At 32.5% G+C, this 23,691-nt stretch overlaps 2 protein-coding genes across 2 annotated transcripts; one reads left to right on the top strand and one right to left on the bottom strand.

Annotated features, from left to right (window-relative positions):
- The first annotated feature begins 6,217 nt into the window (after positions 1-6,217).
- On the top strand, positions 6,218-7,417 carry LOC127123598 (uncharacterized). Its single transcript, XM_051053802.1, has 3 exons — positions 6,218-6,752; positions 6,849-7,090; positions 7,241-7,417. The coding sequence occupies exons 1-3, from the start codon at positions 6,218-6,220 to the stop codon at positions 7,415-7,417; spliced, it is 954 nt and encodes a 317-aa protein (XP_050909759.1).
- A 10,994-nt stretch (positions 7,418-18,411) lies between these two features.
- On the bottom strand, positions 18,412-23,459 carry LOC127120105 (la-related protein 1B). Its single transcript, XM_051050485.1, has 6 exons — positions 22,750-23,459; positions 21,685-22,174; positions 21,444-21,612; positions 21,259-21,349; positions 19,348-19,419; positions 18,412-19,012 (listed from the first exon to the last, which is right to left on the bottom strand). Exons 1-6 carry the CDS (start codon positions 23,149-23,151, stop codon positions 18,773-18,775), a joined length of 1,464 nt encoding a protein of 487 aa, XP_050906442.1. The 5' UTR covers positions 23,152-23,459; the 3' UTR covers positions 18,412-18,772.
- Between the last annotated feature and the right edge of the window lie 232 nt (positions 23,460-23,691).

The following is a 23,691-nucleotide window of genomic DNA, read 5'->3' as shown; positions in this document are numbered from 1 at the left end:
AAGATTGCATCTTTAGTCCTTTCTACACAATTTTTTTCATATTCTCATTTGCTCTCTCAACCGAGCTGCCCTCCCAACTGAACTTTTTTCATCTTCTCACTTTCTCTCCCAAGCAGTTCTTCCATATTACAAAGGTTAGTTCTTTGCTCAATAGTTCTATGTTCTCACATTCCATGTGTTGAGCATTCTTTCATGTTTTCTCAAAATATTGTGTGTGCTGATATTGATAGTTGTGTGTCATATCTATTTATATATCTTAAATTGAATGCTTCAAACAATTTTGCGATACATAATACTGATTTTTACAAAAAAAATAGTCCAGATCATCATATTAACTCATGTGTACATCCTCTATTAAATCACCAATCAAAACACAACTATCTGTCAACACTCATTCTTCGACTCTTTCTCTACTAAAACCCCCTTTTAAATACTTTTAAAGTCATTGACTCATAATTTTTAATTGTTATGACGAATCATAATTTATTTAATATGTATTATCAATATTATAGAAAAATATAATTTTATACATTTTTTGGTCAATATTATTTTTTGTACGAATAATAAATATACTATTTTATTTATTATCAATTTCATTTGTGGACTAAATTGAAATATTTATTAACAATAAAAGTTTAATAAAAAATTTAATTAAGATAATAATGAAACAATTACACTAGACTTCCTTTTAACCATTAATATTATTATTTTAATATACAATATTATTGTCAAAAAAGTATAAATAATTAATATAATATCATTAAAAAATGTCATAAAAATTAAATAATGAAAATATTAAACAATTAAATTTTGTGTTATTATTGAAAATTGAAAAATGTATATGAATAATAAATAAATTATTTTATTTCTAAACAGTAATAAAATTAATACAAATAATATTGTATTCTAAATATTAATAGCACATGATAAAATATTACACAAACAAAATATTTTCTTTTCTAAAGAACTTAATAGAGACATGTATTTTTCATTATTATAAACATTTATATCATTTAAAAAAATCATAAAATAATGAGAACAAATATAATAGACTATTTTTTAAATCATGAAAGAAAATCAATGAACACGTGGGGGTGGGCTTGAGTTACACATTTTGGTGAATATAATAATAAAACTTTATAATGGATTAAGGTTTATTATCCTCACAACTCATACATTTTAAAACGGATTGATATGTCTGTTTATTTACCTATTAAAGAGATCATTTTATACAAATTTTATTCATCTTTATAATTAATTATATTTTTTAATTTTTATAATCAAAATAACATTTTTCATATTATTGATAAATTATAAATAATAAATATAGATGTTAAATGACTATCATCAATATTTATTAAAATTAATCCATCATCATTTAACATATACTATACTATAGGAACATTGTTGGCCATTAATTAAAATATTAAAATAAAATTCATTTGAATCATAAAAAATTTAATTTAGTATCGGTAAAAAAAATAAAGTTTATTTGTGATACTAATAAAAAAATCAAATCTTGATAAAATATTTACAATAAAATATATTTAAAGTTTTTTTTATTTGGAGAACCTGTATTTAAAGTTGTTCGCAATTAAATTCATTAATAAAAATAATAAATATTTAAATATTTTATTATTAGTCAAAATTGAAAAGTACATAGGAATAAAAAGTAAAAACTATGACAGTTTATTGCACATTAACATAAAAAAAAATTATATAATATTTATCCCAAATATTAATAGCATATAATAAAATGTTAAAAAAAAATTATTCTCTATAAAAATAAATAAATTTTATTTCTCACTAATAATAAAAGAGAGTCAACTATTTTCAAGACAAAACCTAATAAATCATGTAAAAATTTATTGAAAACATTAATGTTATAAAAATTAATACCATCATTAGAAAAACCAAAAGCTGATAAAATATTTATAATAAATTATACTATTTATCAAAAAAATATATAAATACAATATTATTATGGGCACGAAAAAGTCATAAATGACTGTAAATAATTATTGAAAAGAATAATATCATAAAATTAATTCCATCAATAAAAGATGTCATAAAAATTAAATAATAAATATAATAAATAATTAAATTTTATATTATTAACCTTATTATTGAAATAATAAAAATGCTTATGAATAATAAATATATTATTTTATTTCTAAACATAAAAAATTAATATATTTAATATTTTATCCCAAATACTAATAGCATATAATAAATTTTCACACAATCTTTTTCAGAACTTTAACGTTACATCATTATACTTTGTAGCACATCAATCTGAAGATGATACGTGTTTAGAATTCGACGATTAAGATGCAACTTTTGTTATTGATGAACATCAATCAGGAAAACTGAAGGTTTAGCATTTTTACATAACATATCTCAACTTTAACTTTCTTGTACTATTATAACCCTATGTTGGTTTATGTAGAATATTACGAAACAGGGAACCCTTTAGTCGAATGTCGTTATTGTCAAGCCATGATGTGGTATCAAAAGAGGATGAACAAAAGTTATCATTCAGCTAATCCCATATTTATTTATGTTGTGGGAATAGAAAGGCTGAACTTATGTTACTAAAACAACCTCCTGAGTTACTCTCATGTCTCCTGTTTGATCAAGAAAGTTTAGTTAGCTGGAAGTTTCAACAACATATTCGAATTTACAACATGATGTTTGCCTTCACATCACCCGCGCAAAGTTAGATAATCGTTTTAACAATGATGGTGGACCACCAACACTTCGGATTCAAGGGCAATCGTGTCATCGAATTGGAAGTTTGTTACCACCTGAAGGTCAACCACCTAAATTTGCACAACTTTATATTTTTGACACTAGAAACGAGGTCCAAAATAGAATGCAAGGTCTAAGGTATATTTAAACTAACTCTTTTTTTTTTACCTTTATATTACCACTTTTATGCAGGATATCCCTTCACATGACATTTCTTATATCTCTATAGTAAATACATATATACAATGTTAACACATTTTGTATTATGTTCTTTTTTAGGAACACTAAAAAATTGATCCCTTGATTATACATCAGTTTTATAAAATTCTTTATGAACATAACCCTCATGCAAAACAGATGGCCAAACAAAGGTTAGGTGATGAAAATACTCAAAACTTTAAATTGAGGCTAATTTCTGATAGAATAACCGATGGTCGAATATATAATCAACCAACTGTATCAGAAGTTGCATTAGTTGTTGATGATGTTGACACGGTAGAAATGAGGGATATAATCATGCAAACAAAAGGAGGGCAACTACAACGGATTAATGAGCTACATGCAAGTTACTTAGCTTATCAGTATCCTTTTATGGGGAAGATGGTTATATGCCTAACATAGCTCATAAAGACTTAGACATCTTCAAAGACAACAAGAGAAACAAACTAACTATAAGGGAATGGTTGTCATTTTGTATTCAAACCAAATTCAACGAAGCCAGGACATTGTTATCATCTCGAAGACTATTCCAACAATTTTTGGTTGATGGTTACACAATGTTAGAGTCTGAAAAATTAGAATGGATCCGTAAAAATCAACCAAAACTCAGGGTGTCAAAGTACAAAAGTCTTAATGATGAAGCTGATCAAAGTAACCAGGATCAAGCATAGGGAAAAGAGTGGTATTTATATCTTCCTATGTTGGTGGTTGTAGGTTTATAGGAAATTATACTATGATGGCATGGATATCTGTAGTAAAACGGGGTTTCCTGATTTGTTCATAACTTTTACTTGTAATCCAAATTTGCCTGAGATACAAAGAGTACTGGCACCTCTTCATTTGAAAGCACAAGATAAACTAGATGTCATTTCGAGGATATTCAAAATCAAGTTTGACCAATTACTTTCAGATTTATCAAAGGGTGTGTTAGGAAAAGTGCTTGCATGTAAATTATATTTCTCAACCTTACTTTAACTTGATTTACTTTACGCTAATTCTAATTCTTTTTTTTATAAATATTTTCTAGATATATACACCATTGAGTTTGAAAAGAGAGGGTTGCCACATGCACATATTTTGATATTTTTGCATCCTTCTAACAAGTATCCAAGACCTGAAGATATTGACAAAATCATTAGTGCTGAAGTGCCCGATCCTTTGAAAGACCCAAAGTTGTACAATTTGGTTAAAACTCACATGGTTCATGGTCCTATTGGTTCGAAAAATCTTAATTCTCCTTGCATGAAAGATATGAAATGCTCCAACTTTTACCCAAAAAAATTCCAATATTCAACAATAGTGGATCAAGATGGCTATCCATTATTTAGGAGAAGAGACAATGGACATACAATTGAGAAAAACATAATCATCCTTTACAATGGTCATGTAGTTCCTCACAATCCAAGTCTATTGTTGAAGTATGAAGCCCATATCAACATGGAATGGTGCAATTAAAGTACTTCTATCAAATACTTATTCAAGTACATAAATAAAGGTTCGGATCAAATTTCTGCTGTTATTCAACCTTTTGACAACACTACTTGTGGTGAGAAAAATAACATTGATGAAATCAAGCAATATCTAGATTGTCAATACATCTCCCCAAGTGAAGCATGTTGGTGGATATTTTCATATTCAATTCACGATAGGAAGCCAGTTATTGAGAGATTCTTTTTTCACTTGGAAAGAGAAAATTATGTTTACTACAAAGACTTTGAGCAAATTGGGAATGTTTTACTCAAACCAAATGTAACTGAATCAATGTTTATAGCATGGTTTGAGGCAAACAAAAAATATGAAGATGCACGATTGTTAACATACAGTGATTTTGTCTCTAAGTTTGTTTACCATAAACCAATTAGGACTTGGAAACCTAGGAAAAGAGGGTATATTATTGGTCGTCTTATTTGGGTCCTCAAAGCATAGGTGACATATTTTATCTAAGGATGATGTTGACTTTTAAAATAGGGCAATTAAGTTACAGAGATATCAAATTTGTTGATCGTGTACAACATAAAACTTTTAGAGAAGCATGATTTGCTATGGGATTCTTACAAGATGATAGAGAATTTATTTAGGCAATTAAAGAGGCTCGTGTTTGGGGTTCTGGTATTTTTTTATGGAAGTTATTTGTTACTACTACTCCGGCCTGATTTATAAGCAAAAAAGACAAGTTTTACGCTTATTAAGAAATATACTTAAGTGCATTTAAGTTTCTTGATTTTATGTGAGAGAGACAACACAATTACTAGTATACCCTCAATTAAATTGTCTTCTAGTAACAATAAAGTAATTATTGCAAGGATACTTTTGGAATAAAGACATTAAATGCACCTAGATTTGTTGACATTTGCTTATATTTAAGACCAAAAAAATTAGAAGACTTTTTCTTATAAATAAGACCGGAAGGAGTATGTTGTTATCATCATCAATGAATAGACCCGAACATGTTTGGAATAATTCATGGTTGTACTTATTAGATGGTATTCTTCATGAACAATGTGCATTGACAAGAAATCCAGGTACATAAATTATTTCATGGGTTTGTACTTTCTATTTCTTTACTTCAATATTAGGTGTTTTAAATATGACATGTTTTTTTACAATAGGATGGACACTTACGGATGAAGAAATGAAATAACTGACGCTTATGGCTATTGAAACACAATTATATAAAAAAAACAAGAAAAGTTTGAAGAACTACAAGCCAATATCATATCCAAAATATTTTATAATTTCCTTTCTTGGAAATAGGTTTATTTATGATGAGAGACAATATGATCTGGTTGCTCAAGAATAAGTATATTTAAATTTACACGCATCTCTTACAGGTAACATCAAATTGTCTTTATTTAATTTAATCAATTAATGTTGATGTTGAGCATACTAATCTTTTTGTCATGATGATTCTATTTGTAGATGAGCAAAGAAAGATTTTTGAAGAAATAATAGAAGTTGTAGAAAAATAAAAAGGTGGTGTACTTTTTTTATATGGCTATGGTGGAACAGGTAAAACATTTATGTGGAACACTTTGTCAGCTGAAATTCGTGCTAAAAGAAAAATTGTGTTGCTTATTGCCTCAAGTGGGATTACAAGTTTGTTGTTACCAGGTGGAAAAACAACTCATTCTAAATTTAATATTCCAGTCCTTACTTTGGAATCTTCCATTTGCAACATTGATAAAAAAAAGATGAACTTGTTGATTTTTTAAAGTTGACTGATCTAATCATATGGGATGAGGCTCCTATGGCTAACAAATTTTGTTTTGAGGCTCTTGACAAATCTTTGAAGGATATTATGAGTATTAATGGAGAAGCGTCTCAAAAAATATTTGGAGGGAAGGTTGTTGTTTTTTGTGATGATTTCAGACAAATTCTTCATGTTATACCAAGAGGTAGTAAATCAGATATTATTCATGCAACCATTAATACTTCTTATATCTGGGATCATTTCAAGGTACTCAAACTTACAAAGAACATGCACTTGCAAAGTGAAGCAATGACATGTACTGCAGATGATATTCAAATTTTTTCGGAGTGGATCTTAAAAATTGGAGATGGGACAGTGTTTGAACCAAATGATGGTTATGTTGAGATTACAATTCCCCAAGAGTTTATCATTTCAAATTTTCCAGATCCTATAAAGGCTATTGTTGAAAGTACCTACCCCGATCTCATTCATAACTACCAATATTCTAATTATCTTCAAAGTCGTGCAATTCTGGCTTCAACTATTGAAGTAGTGTATGATATCAATCAATACATCATAAACCTTCTTCTAGGTACTATTCATGCTTTCATTATATATTTCATTTTGTAACTTATGTATTTCTATCATTTATCATTGAATGCAAATACATTTTTTTTATGTTTTTAAGGAGAAGAAAATGAATACTTTAGTAGCAATTCTATAGATGGATCTGAAGCAACTGACTTTGATGCATTTGAACATTTGAAACCTGAATTCTTAAATGCTCTTAAAATATCAAGATTGTCCAATCATTCAATAAAGTTGAAAATTGGGACCACAATAATGTTGTTGCATAACTTGGATCAATCAGAAGGATTATGCAATGGTACACGACTCTCTGCAATAAGGCTTGTTAATCATGTCATTGAAGTTAAGATCATTTTTTAAAAGAATATTAGTAACATCATTTATATTTCAAGAATGTATTTGTCCCCCTCACAATCATCATGGCCTTTTAAATTGGTGAGAAGACAATTCTCAATTATTATTTCTTTTGTTATGACAATTAACAAATCTCAGGGTCAATCTTTAGACAACGTTGGTTTATACTATGTTTTTAGTCATGATCAATTGTATGTGGCACTTTCTAGAGTCAAGACAAAAGAAGGTCTTAAGATTTTGATTCATGACAAAGATAAACAGGCTAGGCATATTATCACTAATGTTGTCTTCGAAGAAGTTTTTCAGAATATTTAATAGGTATTAAAATACAAGGTTTTTTTGTATCATTTATTGTTTATTTCCAATGGTGTTCTGAGTTGTTATCTAATATAAATGTTATTCTATACAGGTTGAATCATTTTGTTTATTATGGAGATTCATTGTTGACAATCTATCCAACATTAAGAATTATTGTAACAAATGTTGTATTTTCATTTTATTTTTTTGTCTTTCTTTTTTTCTTTGACATTGTTAATCAACTTTACCACTATATTTTGTCTTCAAGTATTACAAATCTTTTGTTCTTTTATTTTTATTTCATCATTCCACATTGTTCTTACACAATGGAATTTAACCTTTTTTTTACATATTTCTTAAATATTTATATCGACATTAACAAAATTATTTTACCTGTGTGTATTATACTAGTTCATTTAATAATTATAATTATGACATATCAATAACAAAGTGTGCAGTCTCCAACTATTTAAACGTGGCATTGCTTGCCTCACAAGACATTGTATGTTTACATGGTTTTCCAACAACAATAATATCTAACAGGGACAAGATCTTCCTCAGTAATTCCTGGACTGGAATTTTCTGGCTGACTGATGTTGAACCTCAACCGGATGGTCAAAAAGAGATGGTAATTGAGGCTACGGTCCAAATGATTTGGGTGGGTAGAATTCTGATTCAACACCAACTAAAATAGCTCGACTAAAATGACATTGCAGTTTGGTCAATGGAGAGTTTAGGAGCTATAATTCCTAAATATTGGTTATTATTATGTTACTTATTTCTTTTTAATTTCCAGTTGCACAATATTGCTGTCTTTTACGGTTTCCATTGAATAAAAATATTTCTACTATAACTACTCTGCATACAACGTTTGCCATATCCTGTCATACCCTATCAATTTCTTATTATGTTTTCCTATAATCCAGTTTGAGTGCTTAAAATACATCTTGTTGGTCAATCATGATATCTGTTGGTGCAAAGGTAGAATGAATGATGAACGGAAATATTCTATTAAGAGAATGACGGCTACAAAACATGATAAAAGTTACAATGATTGTCACCCTATTTATAAGCTAAAATTAGGGTTACTAGAATAGAATAAAATACTAAAATACCCTCTAACAAACTTAGGGGCTAAGAAAATAGTACAACTAATAAATATGAATTACTTCTAATACCATCCCTTAATTCATATTCCATCAAAACTTGTAACACCAATTTCATCCCTTAATCTGAGAAATTGATCAGTCTTGATAGCTTTCGTCAGAACATTTGCCAACTGTTTCTGAGTGCTGCAGTGTACAACTTCTAACACTCCCCTCTGAACTTGATGTCTCAGAAAATGATACTTGGTCTCAATGTGCTTGCTTCTCCCATGCAACACTGGGTTTCTGGCAAGATTGATTGCATACTTGTTGTCAATCATCAGCTTCAGAGGTTTGTTTACTTTAATCTTCAGATCCTGTAATAGATTCAGAATCCACACAGCTTGGCATGCAGTGACAGCACCTGCAATGTATTCAGCTTCACAAGTTGACAACGCCACAACAGGTTGCTTCTTGGAACACCAAGAAATGGGACCTCCCAGAAATTTGAATAAGTACGTAGACGTACTTCTTCTGTCAACTCTGTCTCCACACCAATCAGAATCTGAATAACTCAGAAGTTCTGACTCATCCTTTCTTCCAGAAGGAAATAATACTCCATACTTCAGAGTTCCCTTTATATACCTCAGAATCCTGACAGCAGCTTGGTAATGGGACCACTTAGGTTTACTCATGAACCTACTAACCATCCCAACTGAATAGCAAATATCAGGTCTGGTATTGCACAAATACCTCAGAGAACCAACCAACTGTTTGAAGGTTGTAACGTCCACATCCTTTCCATCAGAGTCAGAATCCAGTTTCTGATTTGTATCAGAAGGTGTGACAGCAATCTTACAATTCTTCAGATTAAATCTCTTCAGAAGTTCTAATTCATACTTGAGCTGATGCAAAATAATACCTTTCTCAGAGTATCTGAATTCCATCCCTAGAAAGTATGTCATTTTTCCTATATCAGTCATTTCGAATTCATTCATCAGAACTTTCTTGAACTTGGCTATCTCATGTTCAGAACTTCCAGTCAGCAGTATATCATCAACATATAAACATACCAGAGTCATATTTCCTTCAGAAGTATGCTGAACATAGACACCGTACTCCATCTCACATTTCTGAAAGCCTTGCTTCTTGAAAAATTAATCAATCTTCTGATTCCAAGCTCTGGGCGCTTCTTTCAATCCATATAGAGCTTTGTATAATTTGTACACCATCCCTTCCTGATTCTTTTTCACAAATCTAGGAGGTTGTGACACGTAAACTTCTTCTTCTAATGGACCGTTCAGAAATGCAGATTTTACATCTAAATGCATCAGAGACCAATTCCTGTTAGCAGCTATTGCAATCACCATTCTGATTGTTTCATGTCTTGCTACAGGTGCAAACACTTCAGAGTAATCCAGCCCAGGTTTCTGTAGAAATCCTCTGGCTACCAACTTTGCTTTATGTTTGCCAATTGAACCATCTGGCTTTAACTTCTGCTTCACGCTGATGGCTTTCTTGTCTTTTGGAAGTTCTGTCAGCTTCCAAGTCTTGTTTCTCTCTATAGCATCAAGTTCTTCTTTCATGGCCTTCAGCCAGAGCTTCTGCTTAAGAGCCTCTTTTGTACTTATGGGTTCAGAGTCTACTAACATGGCACACTGAATAACTTCTCCTTCAGAGTCTACTTCAGTTTCTTGCAGCATGTCAAATTATGCATATCTTCTGGGGATGTTTCTGATTCTTTGTGGTCTCTGAACTTGTTCAGAGTCTTGAGCTTCAGAGTTTCTAGCTTCAGATGGTTGACTTCCTCCAGAGCTTTGACCATCTTCAGGGGCTGGCATATTTCCAGAGTCTAAATTGCCACCAGAATCTGGATTACCATCAGAGTCTGGGTCATCAGAGTCTGGATCATCAGAGTCACCTTCATCTTCTGAGTCTTCTCCAGAGTCAGAATCACTATCAGAATCAGAATCAACGTCAAAGTTTACTCCAACTTCAGAAATTCTTAACTCTGACCTTTCTTCAGAAGTTCTAACATCAGAAACAGATTGAGACTTATCCCAATTCCAAAATTCTGATTCCTTCACAATCACATCTCTCCTGAATTCAATTTTGTTGGTTTCTGGACAATAGAGCTTGTATGCACCTGTACTGTGGTACCCTATCAGAATCATCACTTTGCTTCTATCATCCAGCTTCTGTGTTCTGGCTTCTGGAACATGTTTATAGCGAACAGAACCAAACACCTTCAGATGACTAACACTTTGCTTATCTCCAGTCCACTTCTGTATTGGAACTATTTCCTTCAACTTCTTCGTAGGACATCGGTTGAGTACATACGTTGCAGTGACAACAGCTTCTCCCCAGAGCTTCTGAGGAAGTTTCTTCTCCTTTAGCATGCTTCTCACCATATCAAGCAAAGTGCGGTTTCTTCTTTCAGCAAGACCATTGTGTTGAGGGGTATAAGGAGCAGTAACCTCATGCTCAATTCCATTCTCCTCACAGAACTTTTTGAACTCTTTGGAGTTATACTCACCTCCACCGTCAGTTCTAAGGATCTTCAACTTCTGACCACTCTGATTCTCAGCCTTCATTCTGAACTTCTTGAATTCATCAAACACCTCGTGTTTAAACTTAATAAGGGATACCCATGTCATTCTTGTGAATTCATCAACAAATAACACAAAGTATTTATTCCCTCCAATCGATGCTACTGGAAATGGACCACACACATCAGAATGTACAACTCCCAAGGCATGTTTTGCTCTTGGAGCAGTTTCTGACGCAAATGGCAATCGTGGTTGTTTTCCTTCCATGCAAACTTTGCATGACTTTTCAGGCTTCTTAATTGCAGGAATTCCATATACCAACTTCTTTTAATTCAGATGTTTTAAGCTTCTGAAATTCAAATGACCAAATCTTCTGTGCCACAACTCACTCTCCTTCTCAACACTTGTTGCATTAAGACATTCTGAGTCTGCAGTTCTGACATTCACCTTGAATGTTCTATTCCTTCCCTGTTCTGACTCCATAATCAACTTCTGATTGCAGTCATACAGCTTCAGAAGATTGTCCTTCATGGTAACTGAAAAACCTTATTCAATTAATTGTCCCACACTCATCAGATTGCTTCTGATGCCAGGTACATACCACACGTTCTGAATCAATGTTGTTTTCCCATTGTTCAGAATCACTCTGACATTTCCCATACCTTCTGCATTAAGATATTTGTCATCAGCACATCTGATCTTTGTCCTCTTTTCAGAGTCAAAGTCAACCAGCCATTTCTTGTTTCCAGTAAGATGATTTGAACAGCCCGTGTCCATATACCACCAGTCTATCAGATCCATATCATCAGATTCAAAGGCCATCAATAGCACAGATTCGTCATCAGAACTTCTGGCTATATTTGCTTCTTCTGATTTTCTCTCCTTGTTTGACCAACAGTCTCTAGCAAAGTGACCAAACTTCTTACAACAGTAACATTGGATCTTCTTCTTGTCATACTTCTCTTTTCCCTTCTGAGCATTCTTTTGTCTATCAGAGGTTGAGCTTTCTGACTTATGACCACCATCAGATCTTCTCCTGGCTTCTGACTGCTTCTGATACCTCCTATCAGAAGTTGCTTTCAGAGCCTGCTGCTCTACTTCCCTTTCAGAAGTTTTCTCAGTCAAACGCAACTCTTGTGCTTCTAGACTGCTCTGCAGCTCTTCAATTCTCATGGTGCTCAGATATTTGGAATGTTCTATTGCTACCACAATGTAATCAAATTGAGAGGTAAGGGATCTCAATACCTTCTCCATGATTGTTTCTTCAGAAAGAGTTTCTCCACACGCTTTCATCTCATTAGTGATCAGAATCACTCTGGAGATGTATTCAGAAACTTTCTCATTATTCTTCATGTTGAGATTCTCATATTGCTTTCTCAAGGACTGAAGCTTCACCTTCTTCACTGATGCGTCACCACCATAACATCTAACCAGTGTGTCCCACGCAGCCTTTGCTGTCGTTGAATCTGCAATCTTCTCAAACACATTTACATCAACACATTGATGAATGAAGAACAATGCTTTCTGATCCTTCTTCCTTACTTCCTTCTGCGCATTTTTCTATTCATCCGTCGCATCTGCTGCTACCGGAACATAACCATCAGTGACAAGATCTAGAACATCTTGAGCACCGAACAGTACACGCATTTGGATCATCCAACGATTCCAGTTTTTACCGTCAAATACTGGAAGTTTGGTGTTCATGTTGCCGTTTCCGTTCATCTTTCTACCTTGCACAGTACACTCAGATTTCTCTCAGTGTTTCCCAACCCACAGAATTAAAATTCTGATCAGATTTTGTTCAAGATTCAACACGAATCTAAGAATCAAAATCAAACACACAAGACCTCACATTCACTCGTGTTTCCCGTGTTTCCCAATGAATCCGAACCGGAGCTCTAGATACCAATTGTTGGTGCAAAGGTAGAATGAATGATGAACGGAAATATTCTATTAAGAGAATGACGGCTACAAAACATGATAAAAGTTACAATGATTGTCACCCTATTTATAAGCTAAAACTAGGGTTACTAGAATAGAATAAAATACTAAAATACCCTCTAACAAACTTAGGGGCTAAGAAAATAGTACAACTAATAAATATGAATTACTTCTAATAATATCTAATCACCAACCTGATTAACTCCACTTGATTATTTTAATCAACAATCGTTATATCTACTTTTGGTTATGGTTTCTTCATAATTGAATTTAGAATATTGTTTAGAAAAAAATTCTATTCTAAGACTAAATTTTGCTTGAAATCATATTCATAGTTTACTTCCATCTTAACATTATTTTAGGTTGAGGTTATAGACTCTGAAAAATTAAGAGCATTTCTTAACTTATCATATATGTTTCTACTGTATCATGTGAATTATCAAAAATATCTTCTATTTTTTTGAGATAAATTTCCGGACGCACTCTAACACACATTCAAGTGAGACAATTCAGTGATACTCTATTGTTTTTTTTAGGACTGCATCTCAGGAATATTTTAAAAATATCTTTGTATTTATCAGTTTAATAAAAAAATTGGAGATGCATCTCTGGAAATTTCCCATAATTACATTTTCATAAACCAGAGACATCAGTATCAGATCCAAAAACAATAAATTTTTTCAAATTGAAATTAAGATTCATAAAATAAAATTATGATTACATAGATGAGTTCAACATAAAATACAACATTACCCTTCAATATCCAGGTGGACGTTTGCACATCTTCAGAATATCTTCAAAACGGAAAAACGTATTCCACATAGCCCTTACATCTTGCGTCTTAAGCTCAAATTTGCTAAGCTCAATCTTCCCTTTGTTGTCAATCGACGATGAACGGTACCCGAGCTTCACAATCTTCCAATTGTCCCCGTAAGGTATGAGAGAATGAATTTCGTCTTTGATATCTTCGAGGGAGGTGAAGTCGTTGAGCTTGAACGTGCACTCGGGTGTAGAGTTGGAGAACGAGATATTTGTGACATATCAGTCAATGTTTAGTTGTGACGTTTAAGACATTTTCAGTTTGTGTGAAATATAACATAAGAGCACCTTAATTTATAGAAGTCATAGATCAATATATGGACCACTCAATAACTGACTTGCCGATTCCAGATTGTTTCGGAGATGCATCTCTGGAACTTCTCCTGAATCAGTTTCAAAACATAACCTGTTTTTTCATTTACAAAAAACACAAATGTTGTTATGGGAAAGATAAAAAATGCATTAAGACAAAATATAAACAAAGGGTGAATATATAACATTTCATTTATATTTGAGACACAATTACATACACTTATTTGTCCGGTAAAATAAGAAATTTAAACGAATTGAAACATATGTCGCAGGCTAAATCTATTAGTGGTACCCCTTTAGACTTTTGTGCATTTGATTCTCTTTCAATGTTGCTCAATTTCTCGAACTCTTGCATCCTTTCTATAAAATGATTATGCCAAATCTCGACTTTTGTTATTGAATAAGTCATCCACTATGGTGATGGAAGTGGTATAGGGCATCCTGTTTTCAAATAAACTTGAACAAAATGACTTGATTTTAAAAGTCACTAAATACACATAATATGATTATTTGGATTTTGAGGTGGAGTAGTACGCAGTCTGAAAAATCGTATCGTGTCAAATCAATACACTATATCATACACACCATTATTTTTTTCACAACCACTTCAGTCTTCACCATTTTTCCATCTCTGGACTCTGTTTGTTTTATCCATACTGCGAGTTTAACCCGACTTCTCACATTATTTGTTATGTGATACCTACAAAGTAATGCATTAGAAGAAAAATATATATTTACAACCGAATTCATCAATGCGGTAGCGCGGTCAGTAACAATCGTTTTAGGCATCTCACCTTGATATTTCAATAGTATCCGGCACACTTCTAACGCCTAAGTAAAGTTGTCCTCTTTTTCATACTCAAGAAATGAAAATCCAACAGAATATGTCTTCTCAGTTGAGGTAACACCAATCATCCCTAATAATGGAAGTTTATGCTTGTTGATCTTGTAGGTTGAATCAAGTATGAACTCCGTAGGAAACGTGTTGAACAACTTTATAGAATCAAGATGAGTCCAAAATATATCTTTAACATTAATTCCGTCATTGCATGTTCGGTACCTAGACATGTAACTGTTAGCATCTAACAGTTTCAAGAGTTGTTGCATCTAAGTTCTATCCCCCCTAAGCGTCTTGTGATTTAGATGCCGAATATTATACACTAGCTTGATATTTGATATATTTTTTGGGTCGTTTCTGTTTCAATGTTGCAAGTATATTTTTCGGTTTAACAAGATTCAAGGTCATGTCAACACATTCCTTCTCTTCCAGCATGAGCCGACACATAATAGGATGGTCGGCTAATTTTTCACACAAATCATGGTTATGCAAACCACATATCACATTAAATCTCCAATTTTTATTTGCCAACATGTAACTGCGCACCTTAAACAGACACTCACATTTACTAGAACGAGTATCGTCTCTTTTAAAATACCGGAGAGGAGTTCTATATTTCCCGCTTCTTTCGCACGTCATTGTCACAAAAACGCATCTTTTATCCGAACCATTGTCGAACTTTCCGATAACCACGCCAAACACAAATTTAGAGGCCTTCATACGAATCCACTGAAGCATTTGATCGTGTGATTTAAACTCTTGCTTATTTTAAATTGGTTGTCAATTTTACCGTCTTCACAACAACACCTTGGACATCAAGAGAAACAACTTATTTTGGAAAAACATCAGGGTGTACCATATCTAATGAAAACAATTACAACATAACAACATATAAGCGTTATTGCTGAAGACAATACTGAAAATCAAACACAGACAACTTTCAAAAATGCATCTCCGGACAAGTTCATACTCGTTCCGAAGATACATTCCCGGACAGGACACTCTTTATTTCAGCAAAAAAAAACAGGATTAATATGAGAAATACATAGGAAAATGAAGGATTTTTACCTGAAATTATATCTTCTTTTACTCCTCTTATGATGTGATGAATCAAAAGAATGGATATTTGGAGTGAAAAAATGAATTGAGAATAGAGGATTTTTTGATGAAGGATTTGGTTGAAAATTAACTATGACAACAATGAATGTGTGATCATATAACTGCTTATTTTATCAGATATTTCCGGAATTGCATCTCTTGAAATATCTTTTATTAGATATTTTCGGAGATGCTTCTCTTGAAATATCTGATAGGCAAAGGTGAGAAAAATTTAAAATCACCGTCCATAATTTCAAATATGCTTCTCCAAAAATTTTACTGAACTGATAAATATATAACATAAGGTATTTCTTAAAATATTCCGAAGATATATCTTCAAAATAAAATAAACAAAACAATAGAGCATCCCACTAAATAATTTCACTTAAATGTGTTAGAATACGTCTAGAGATCATCTCCTAAAATATGGAGCATTTTTTAAAATTCGCGCAATGCAATACAAACATATAGAGTGTTAAAAATGCTCAAAATTAACAAGTTCTATAAATTCCATAGGTGAGAAGCCCACTATTTCCTTAAATAGTGTATATTTAAATTTTAAAAAGCTTGTCAAGACAATCAATAGTTCATAGTAAATTTTTTTACTAAAATAATCAAAAAAATAATAATAAAAAACCCTCAAATAAAAGTTTCCTCACTAATTCACAAAGTAAACATGTTCTAAAAAAAATTGGCATAAGTCAATTCAATAGACAATTGTGTACACGCATAGAAAGAAACATCAATCTAATATACGATAATATACAAACACATAGAAAACGATAATCCAATTGACAACAATAGGGCATGTTTGAAATGCATCTTAAAAATTCTTTTTTAGTTTTTGAAAATTTAAAATTTAAAAACTTGTTTGAATATAATGTTTTGCAAAAGTGTTTTTAAAAACTCTTTTCTATTTTTCAGTTTTTAAAAACAAAAAAGTGAAACAGTTTAGTTGTTTTGCTTCTTACTTTTTAGTTTTTAGTATTATAAAACTTGATGAAAAAACATAAAAATTTATAATTTTCATTAATAGTATTAACGTAATTTTAATAATTTTTATATTTTAAAAATAAAATAGAAAAACGTATTTGAAAGAGTATGTTATTTCTTTTATTTATGCTCTTTTTATGTATAAATAATCTTTTCAAATATGTTTATTTATTTTACTTAATTATTTTTTGTGTTTCTTAATTATTTTCACTATATAATTTTTGTAAACTTAAAAATTGATTTAAACCAATTATTTATATTCGACCAAATATTAATTAATTTTCTTAAATTTGTAATATTTTATACCATAAAATAAATTTTAAAAATAAATAATAAAATACGCATTTTTATTCTCTTCTTAAAATACTATTAAAAGATTAGATTATCAAACAAATTTTTTCATTTTCGTATTTTTAAAACAGTTTTTAAAAATTAGTTTATCAAACAAGTTTTTTATTAAATTTCTTCTTAAAATCAATTTTTTAAAATAGATTTGAAAAACAAACTTTAAGAATTAAAATTAAAAATAGTTTCAAACAAGTCCATACTCTCTCTTTTTCTATGTACAACTCTCTCTTTTTCTATGTTTGTACACTATAATTATATACATTGCCGCCAATTCAACTCCTTCATGTTGGTAATATTTTTTTTAAAACATTATTATTTTAGGAATTAATAGGAAACCATTATTATTTGAGGATTTTTTTTTTGAAAAACTTACTTATTTTAATAAAAAAAATCGTTTTTGGTAGTTACCCTAGTTTCGTTTATATTATAACATTGATTTCTACTAAATTAAAGTATCACATTTAAAACATGAATGTCTAAAGTTCTACTCGATGTTTTCATTAGAAGCTACGTAGAATACTACATAATAATAAATAAATAATTGATATCAGATGCGAAATTTAAAACAATTCCATGCAACTTCTTCAGGTCCTAATAGATGAGTAGTCTCCATCCACTGTGCACAGCTGTAACCTGTACAACTTGTCTTAAATTTTAAATTTAAATGACATGTGATCGACCGCACATGGTCAATGTGATGACGTTGGAATTTGAGTAAAAACAAACATGAAGACTGAAAAATGCTAGTGTATAATGTCATTCCATATATGACAATGACGGCATATAGCAAGAGACATCAAGCAAGCATTCTTTAATGTGGTCCTAGGACAAGCTCAGCCACCAGAAAGCCATACTTCCTCTTCCCTCAGAGGCAGTAGGAAGCTATCACCAGACACATTCCTCATACAAAAGCCATTTTAATAATAAAAAGCTCCTAAAACTGGTGGAAAGCTGAAGCTGACCTCAAATTTAGAAAGCAACTGGGGCACAGTCGGGGGAACAAAAACAAAGCCAAAATTTCGCAAAGTATTCAAGCAAGCAAAACCATCCTCTAAGGCTAAGAACATACATATATGTATCCCATAATAATAATAAGTAATAATAACAGTTGTGCCACTAGGTCCACAACAATTGAAAATAAAAATGAAATGGCTGTTCATTTTTAGAGGGAGAGGGGTTCAACTTTGCCATTTAGTCCTGTTTTCTGTTTTGCAATAGGAATTTTCTTCCCATTCCTCAATCATGTTATCCTAAATATGTCTCAGTGAGAAATTACTCTCCATTGTGCCACGTGCAAAAAAGTGAGATAGTTTTTAGATACCTGCTTCATGTGTCCATAACTTTTACGGGCTCTCCAAAAAAAACAATGTGTTGAAGCACATTTGTAACTTTAATTTCTCGTTGAAATAGAGTCATCTGAGTCATGATGACCAACTTGACCAGTACTTATCTTATCTGGTAGAACTAGTCCTCCAGCACCAGCATAGATCGTGGTCTCCTGAGAAATGTTGTGCACTTCTTCTGAGAGCGTGTCATGAGTCAGCACACCTGGAGTCTCAACATTATGAAACTGAACAGGAGGAGGCATGATCCATTTCATCCAATCAATTTTCCTCCTTATTTTGTCTCCCTATAATATAAATAAAGAAATAAAATCAAAACAAAAGGCTCAAGAAATTGATAGAACAGGGAAAATTGAAATAGTAGTAAGTTCTTTAAACTAGACATTCCAATGGAATAGTATATCTATTCAAATTATAAACACAAATCTCCAATGCAATAATCAGAAAAAAGAAATCAATAGAAGAGTAAAAGTGAGAAAGATAGAAATTCAAAACAAGAGTTCCAAAATTTTGATAAAACAGGGAAAGTGAGAATTATCATTTTTATCCATTTTCCAACTGATATTGTCAATCCATTCAAAAACTATAAACTAAAACTTTTGTATGACATTCAGAAAAACACCTGCACTTCAACAACAGATGAAGTTCGAACTGCATCCATTATAAGCTGGATATTGTCTGTCAAAAGCATAACCTGTCAAGTGGAAGATTTTCATTAATTAAAACATAATGCTAGAACTCACATCCAAATAAAAGAATTTTTAAGACAGTTAAGATGGGTTTGGAAAGCAAGAAAACAGCACAGTGCAAAATGTAAATGATAATTAATAAAGTAAACCACAAAATAGTTAACAGTATAACTACAAACTACACGCTGGAGCCCGAAACGGGTATTACATGCATAGTCGTGCACAGTTACATATCCAGTTCCATCTTGCCGGCATCGGCCATATTTATGATGGTAAATAATTCAGTAGATAAAATTCTGTATACACGCCCGAGCATATAATTTTGCAGGTTATGCTTAAATGTAATTACTTATAAATCAAATATGCATTGATCAACATCAATAACAAAACATACAGATCTTTATGGTCCACACTTGGTCTATAACCACCAAATCATAAGCATGACAATGACTGTATCCATTAAATAAGCTACTTTATCTGTTATGAGGTGATACTAGTACCAATAATAATAATAACAGTAACAATCCTTACTATGGTAAGCAGAATATAATTACAAATCTAAGAGAACAAATAATTAAAAAGCGAAAATTAAAAGGATCAAACTTCTCATCTTCTTAAAAGCTTTTTATTCTTCGGACATGGTTCATTGTGCATACATTCATTTAACTATCAAACCCATGTTTTTCCACCGAAGGGAGCGTGAGAAAAGGCACCTAGAAAAGGCCCCCTATGCATTGGTCAACATCAATAACAAAACATACAGATCTTTATGGTCCATACTTTGTCTATAACCACCATATAACAAGCACGACAATGACTGTATCCATTAAATAAGCTACTTTAGCTGTTATGAGCAGATAGTAGTACCAACAATAATACTGATAACCACAGTAGTAATCCTTACTATGGTAAACAGACAATAACTAAAATTCCAAGAGAACAGATAATTAAAAAGTGAAAATTAAAATGATCAAATTTCAAATCTTTTTAAAAGCTTTTTATTCTTCTGATATGGTTTATTGTGCATAGATTCATTTATAACTATCAAACCCGTGTTTTCCAGTGAAGGGAGTGGGAGAAAGGGCGCTATTGCAGAAGGCCAACACAGGCAAAAATATTCATGTAGCATATAGTACCTGGTAGGCGATGTTTCACGATTCTATCTCACTGACGTTTAAAAAAGATATGGATTATAGAAAAAATATCATTTTAATTTAATATGAATGAGTTGAACAATTTTTAAATAATAAGTCAGGGCATAGCCTTGCCTTTGAAAATTTTCCTGTCAAGATGCTATAAACTTTTCCTCAAGACTTTAAACAACTTTTTTGTTTTCTTGGTATATTTTCGAGATACACAGCATAACTAATCACAACTTGAGACCAGATTCCTTAAATAGAACTGCAAATATTAAAGAAAGCAAAAGAAGGTTCAAAGGAAAAATAAAGACCATAACATCAATCCCCACAAATTAGGAGATATACTAGCCTAATTCCTCAGACGATATGAGATAGTATAGGGTAGGATGCTAGCTTTGGTGATATGACCAGAATTCTGCAGCCATGGGGAAACAACAAGTGCTGCCACCATTGTCATGCCAATTTGCCATAGAACAAGCAAAAAATTATAACACAATACTTATCAAAAATAAACACTGCATATGCAATAAACCAGTCATGACTTAATCCTTTCCAAGCAGCGGCAAAATTAGTAAATAAGTGGATAATTGTGTGTGTGTGTGTGTGTGTTATGAGTCAGCTATAAAAACAAAAATGTAATCCATTCTTGCCTATCCCTCTCACGCGCACACAAAAAAAATCGATCATATACACCAGACTACTCACTTTTTTGAAGCCTGCAATTAGTTTTATTGGAACCCAGCCCTGGTCATCCATTTTCTGCCGCAAGAATGTATCCCTAACTAAATTTTCATTACTGCAATAGAAAAGTTGTGTTATTGTCTACAGTCAACTTTCTTAACAAATAAAAATGCAATACAAAAATTGGCAGACCAAAGCAAAAGCCGTACCTAAAATAGTACTCAATCTGACTAACTATCATACTATGCAGCTGAGGGTCTGGCCCGGCATAATAAAGAGCAGGATGTGCCATAGGAGGCACATAGGGAACACCTCTTAGTGAATCCAGGGGTGGAGGTGGAGGTGGAGCGGCGACAAATACCACTGGAGGTGCTAGTTCTGAAAATGAAAACAGAAATCAAAGAATATTCACATCATAAGAGAAATCATCTTGACATTAATACAACATACCATGGAATCCCATGTGGCCACCAAAAGGCCGCAATGATTGTGGATGAATAAATTGTCCAGAATTAGGAGGCAGAGATGGCCTTATTATTCTTGGAGAAACTCTTGGTGGCACATGCATGTCTCTACCATTGAAATTTCGACGACTATTCCAGTCTTGATCACGCCTGTTCCCGTAGTTATGATGGTGAGAACCATCTCCACGCTGATGCGGACCATTACTACGATTTCTAAATGAATTACGCTGCTGTGGATGGTCACTGGACACAGACCCACTTCTCTGTGTATGGTCTTTGGAAAAAGAGTTGTGAGATCCTGTTGAAACTATAGCAACTTGGGGAGCAGACTGCTGTATGTGGCCTCCATTAGAAGAGGCATTTGAACTGTTGTGTTTGATTGGTTTCTGGCGAGTTGATGCCATATTGTTTAAATTTACATGATCTTCAACTTGTCTCTGCGTCTGGGAAGAGGAAGAAGGCATGCTTTCCATACCCTATAATTGGCACGTAAAACAATGGCAATATCGATGTGCATATAAACAAAAAAATAAAAAACAAAGAGCATATATGAATATGTCGACAAAGTGAAAAATGACAGCATTTCACAATTCATCTAATTGTGAAGACAAAGCAATTTGATCTAATAATATTCCCACTTCACGTGCTTCAGCAGCTGTGTATTTTCCATAACTTCAGACCAAAAATGTTAATTTGCATTATGTACTTCACATGCTTCAAAGCAATTTTCACAGCATTTTCGAAATTATGTGGTGAAAAGAATAAGATAAAGTTAAGTTGAATGTGAACTACATAATGCATCTTTGATTTAATCTACATATATTGCATAATGATCCTAACCTGCTGAAATTTATCTCAATGTTTATTATGCATGATATCAACAATAAAATTAACTTCATACCAAAACAAAACCACTGAGAACACATGAAAAATCCACTCAACAACACTTCAAAAACAATGATATCTAACTAATCGGAACTATTGAATTGCAGGTATAGTATTGTAAATGGTAATAACTGAAATACTATAGTGAATCCCGACGGAAACAAACCTGCGATTGAGAAACAGAAGATCCATCTAACAAACCCTTTGATGACTCCGATTTCGTAAAAGCTCTAGCCGAATCAGACAACGCTGGCCAAGAGTGTGCATCCATAACCGGCCGTACCTCCGAAGCTGCACCATTGGAGGAAGGCTTATTCCAAGCAGGTCTCTTATCAGTGCCGCCATTCTGCTCACCACCGTTATCGGAGGTCTCCAAAACAGAGCTAGAGTCATCAACCGCCGTGGTTGCGGACGGAAAAGGTTCCTCCGACGGCGGCGATGAAGAAACGGCGGGAACGAACTCCGATTCGCCGCGTACTATCTGATTCCAAGGCGAGGAGACCGGAAGCCGACTCGATTGGAGGTTATCGGAGGAATGAGAGGGAATTTCGTTACCGATCATTGCCATCGATGACTCTCCGATGATGAAATAATCGACGTTAACGGAGAAGATTGATTCGAATAGTGTATTGTGCGAGGTTGCGATGAAGGTGTGAAATGAAATGTGGTAGATTAGGGTTCCAAAAATTGTACGATCTAATCGCAGGGAATAATGAGAATAAGGAAGAAGAAGAACTTTTGTTTTGTTTTTGTGCGTGCGGGGAGAGAAGAATGCGTTCGAAAGAAACACTGCGAAACGCTACGGATGCCAGGTTTGTCACTGTAACGCGCGAGTTTACGGAAATACCCCTCTTTTATTTTCATTACTACTTCCCTTTAACTTTTTTCACGACGGAGTCTGGGTTGTGACGTCTGTGACGGGTACCGAATTCAACAGTTTTTAACCCCAAAAACAACGTGGTTCATTGCACTTGACAAACGTTTTTTAATTCCTTCAATGAATCTATGTAATGGCGAAATGTTAAATTTATAGCCGATTTATTTTGTAATTTTTGATAAAATTAGTAACTGATTAATATAAAATCAAAAATTAAATTTATAAATTCAA

The sequence above is a fragment of the Lathyrus oleraceus genome, chromosome 2 (assembly GCF_024323335.1).
Source record: "Lathyrus oleraceus cultivar Zhongwan6 chromosome 2, CAAS_Psat_ZW6_1.0, whole genome shotgun sequence".
Classification (NCBI taxonomy): Eukaryota; Viridiplantae; Streptophyta; class Magnoliopsida; order Fabales; family Fabaceae; genus Lathyrus; species Lathyrus oleraceus.
The sequence above is the reverse complement of the archived record's forward strand: the minus strand, read 5'-3'. Positions and strand labels throughout refer to the sequence as shown.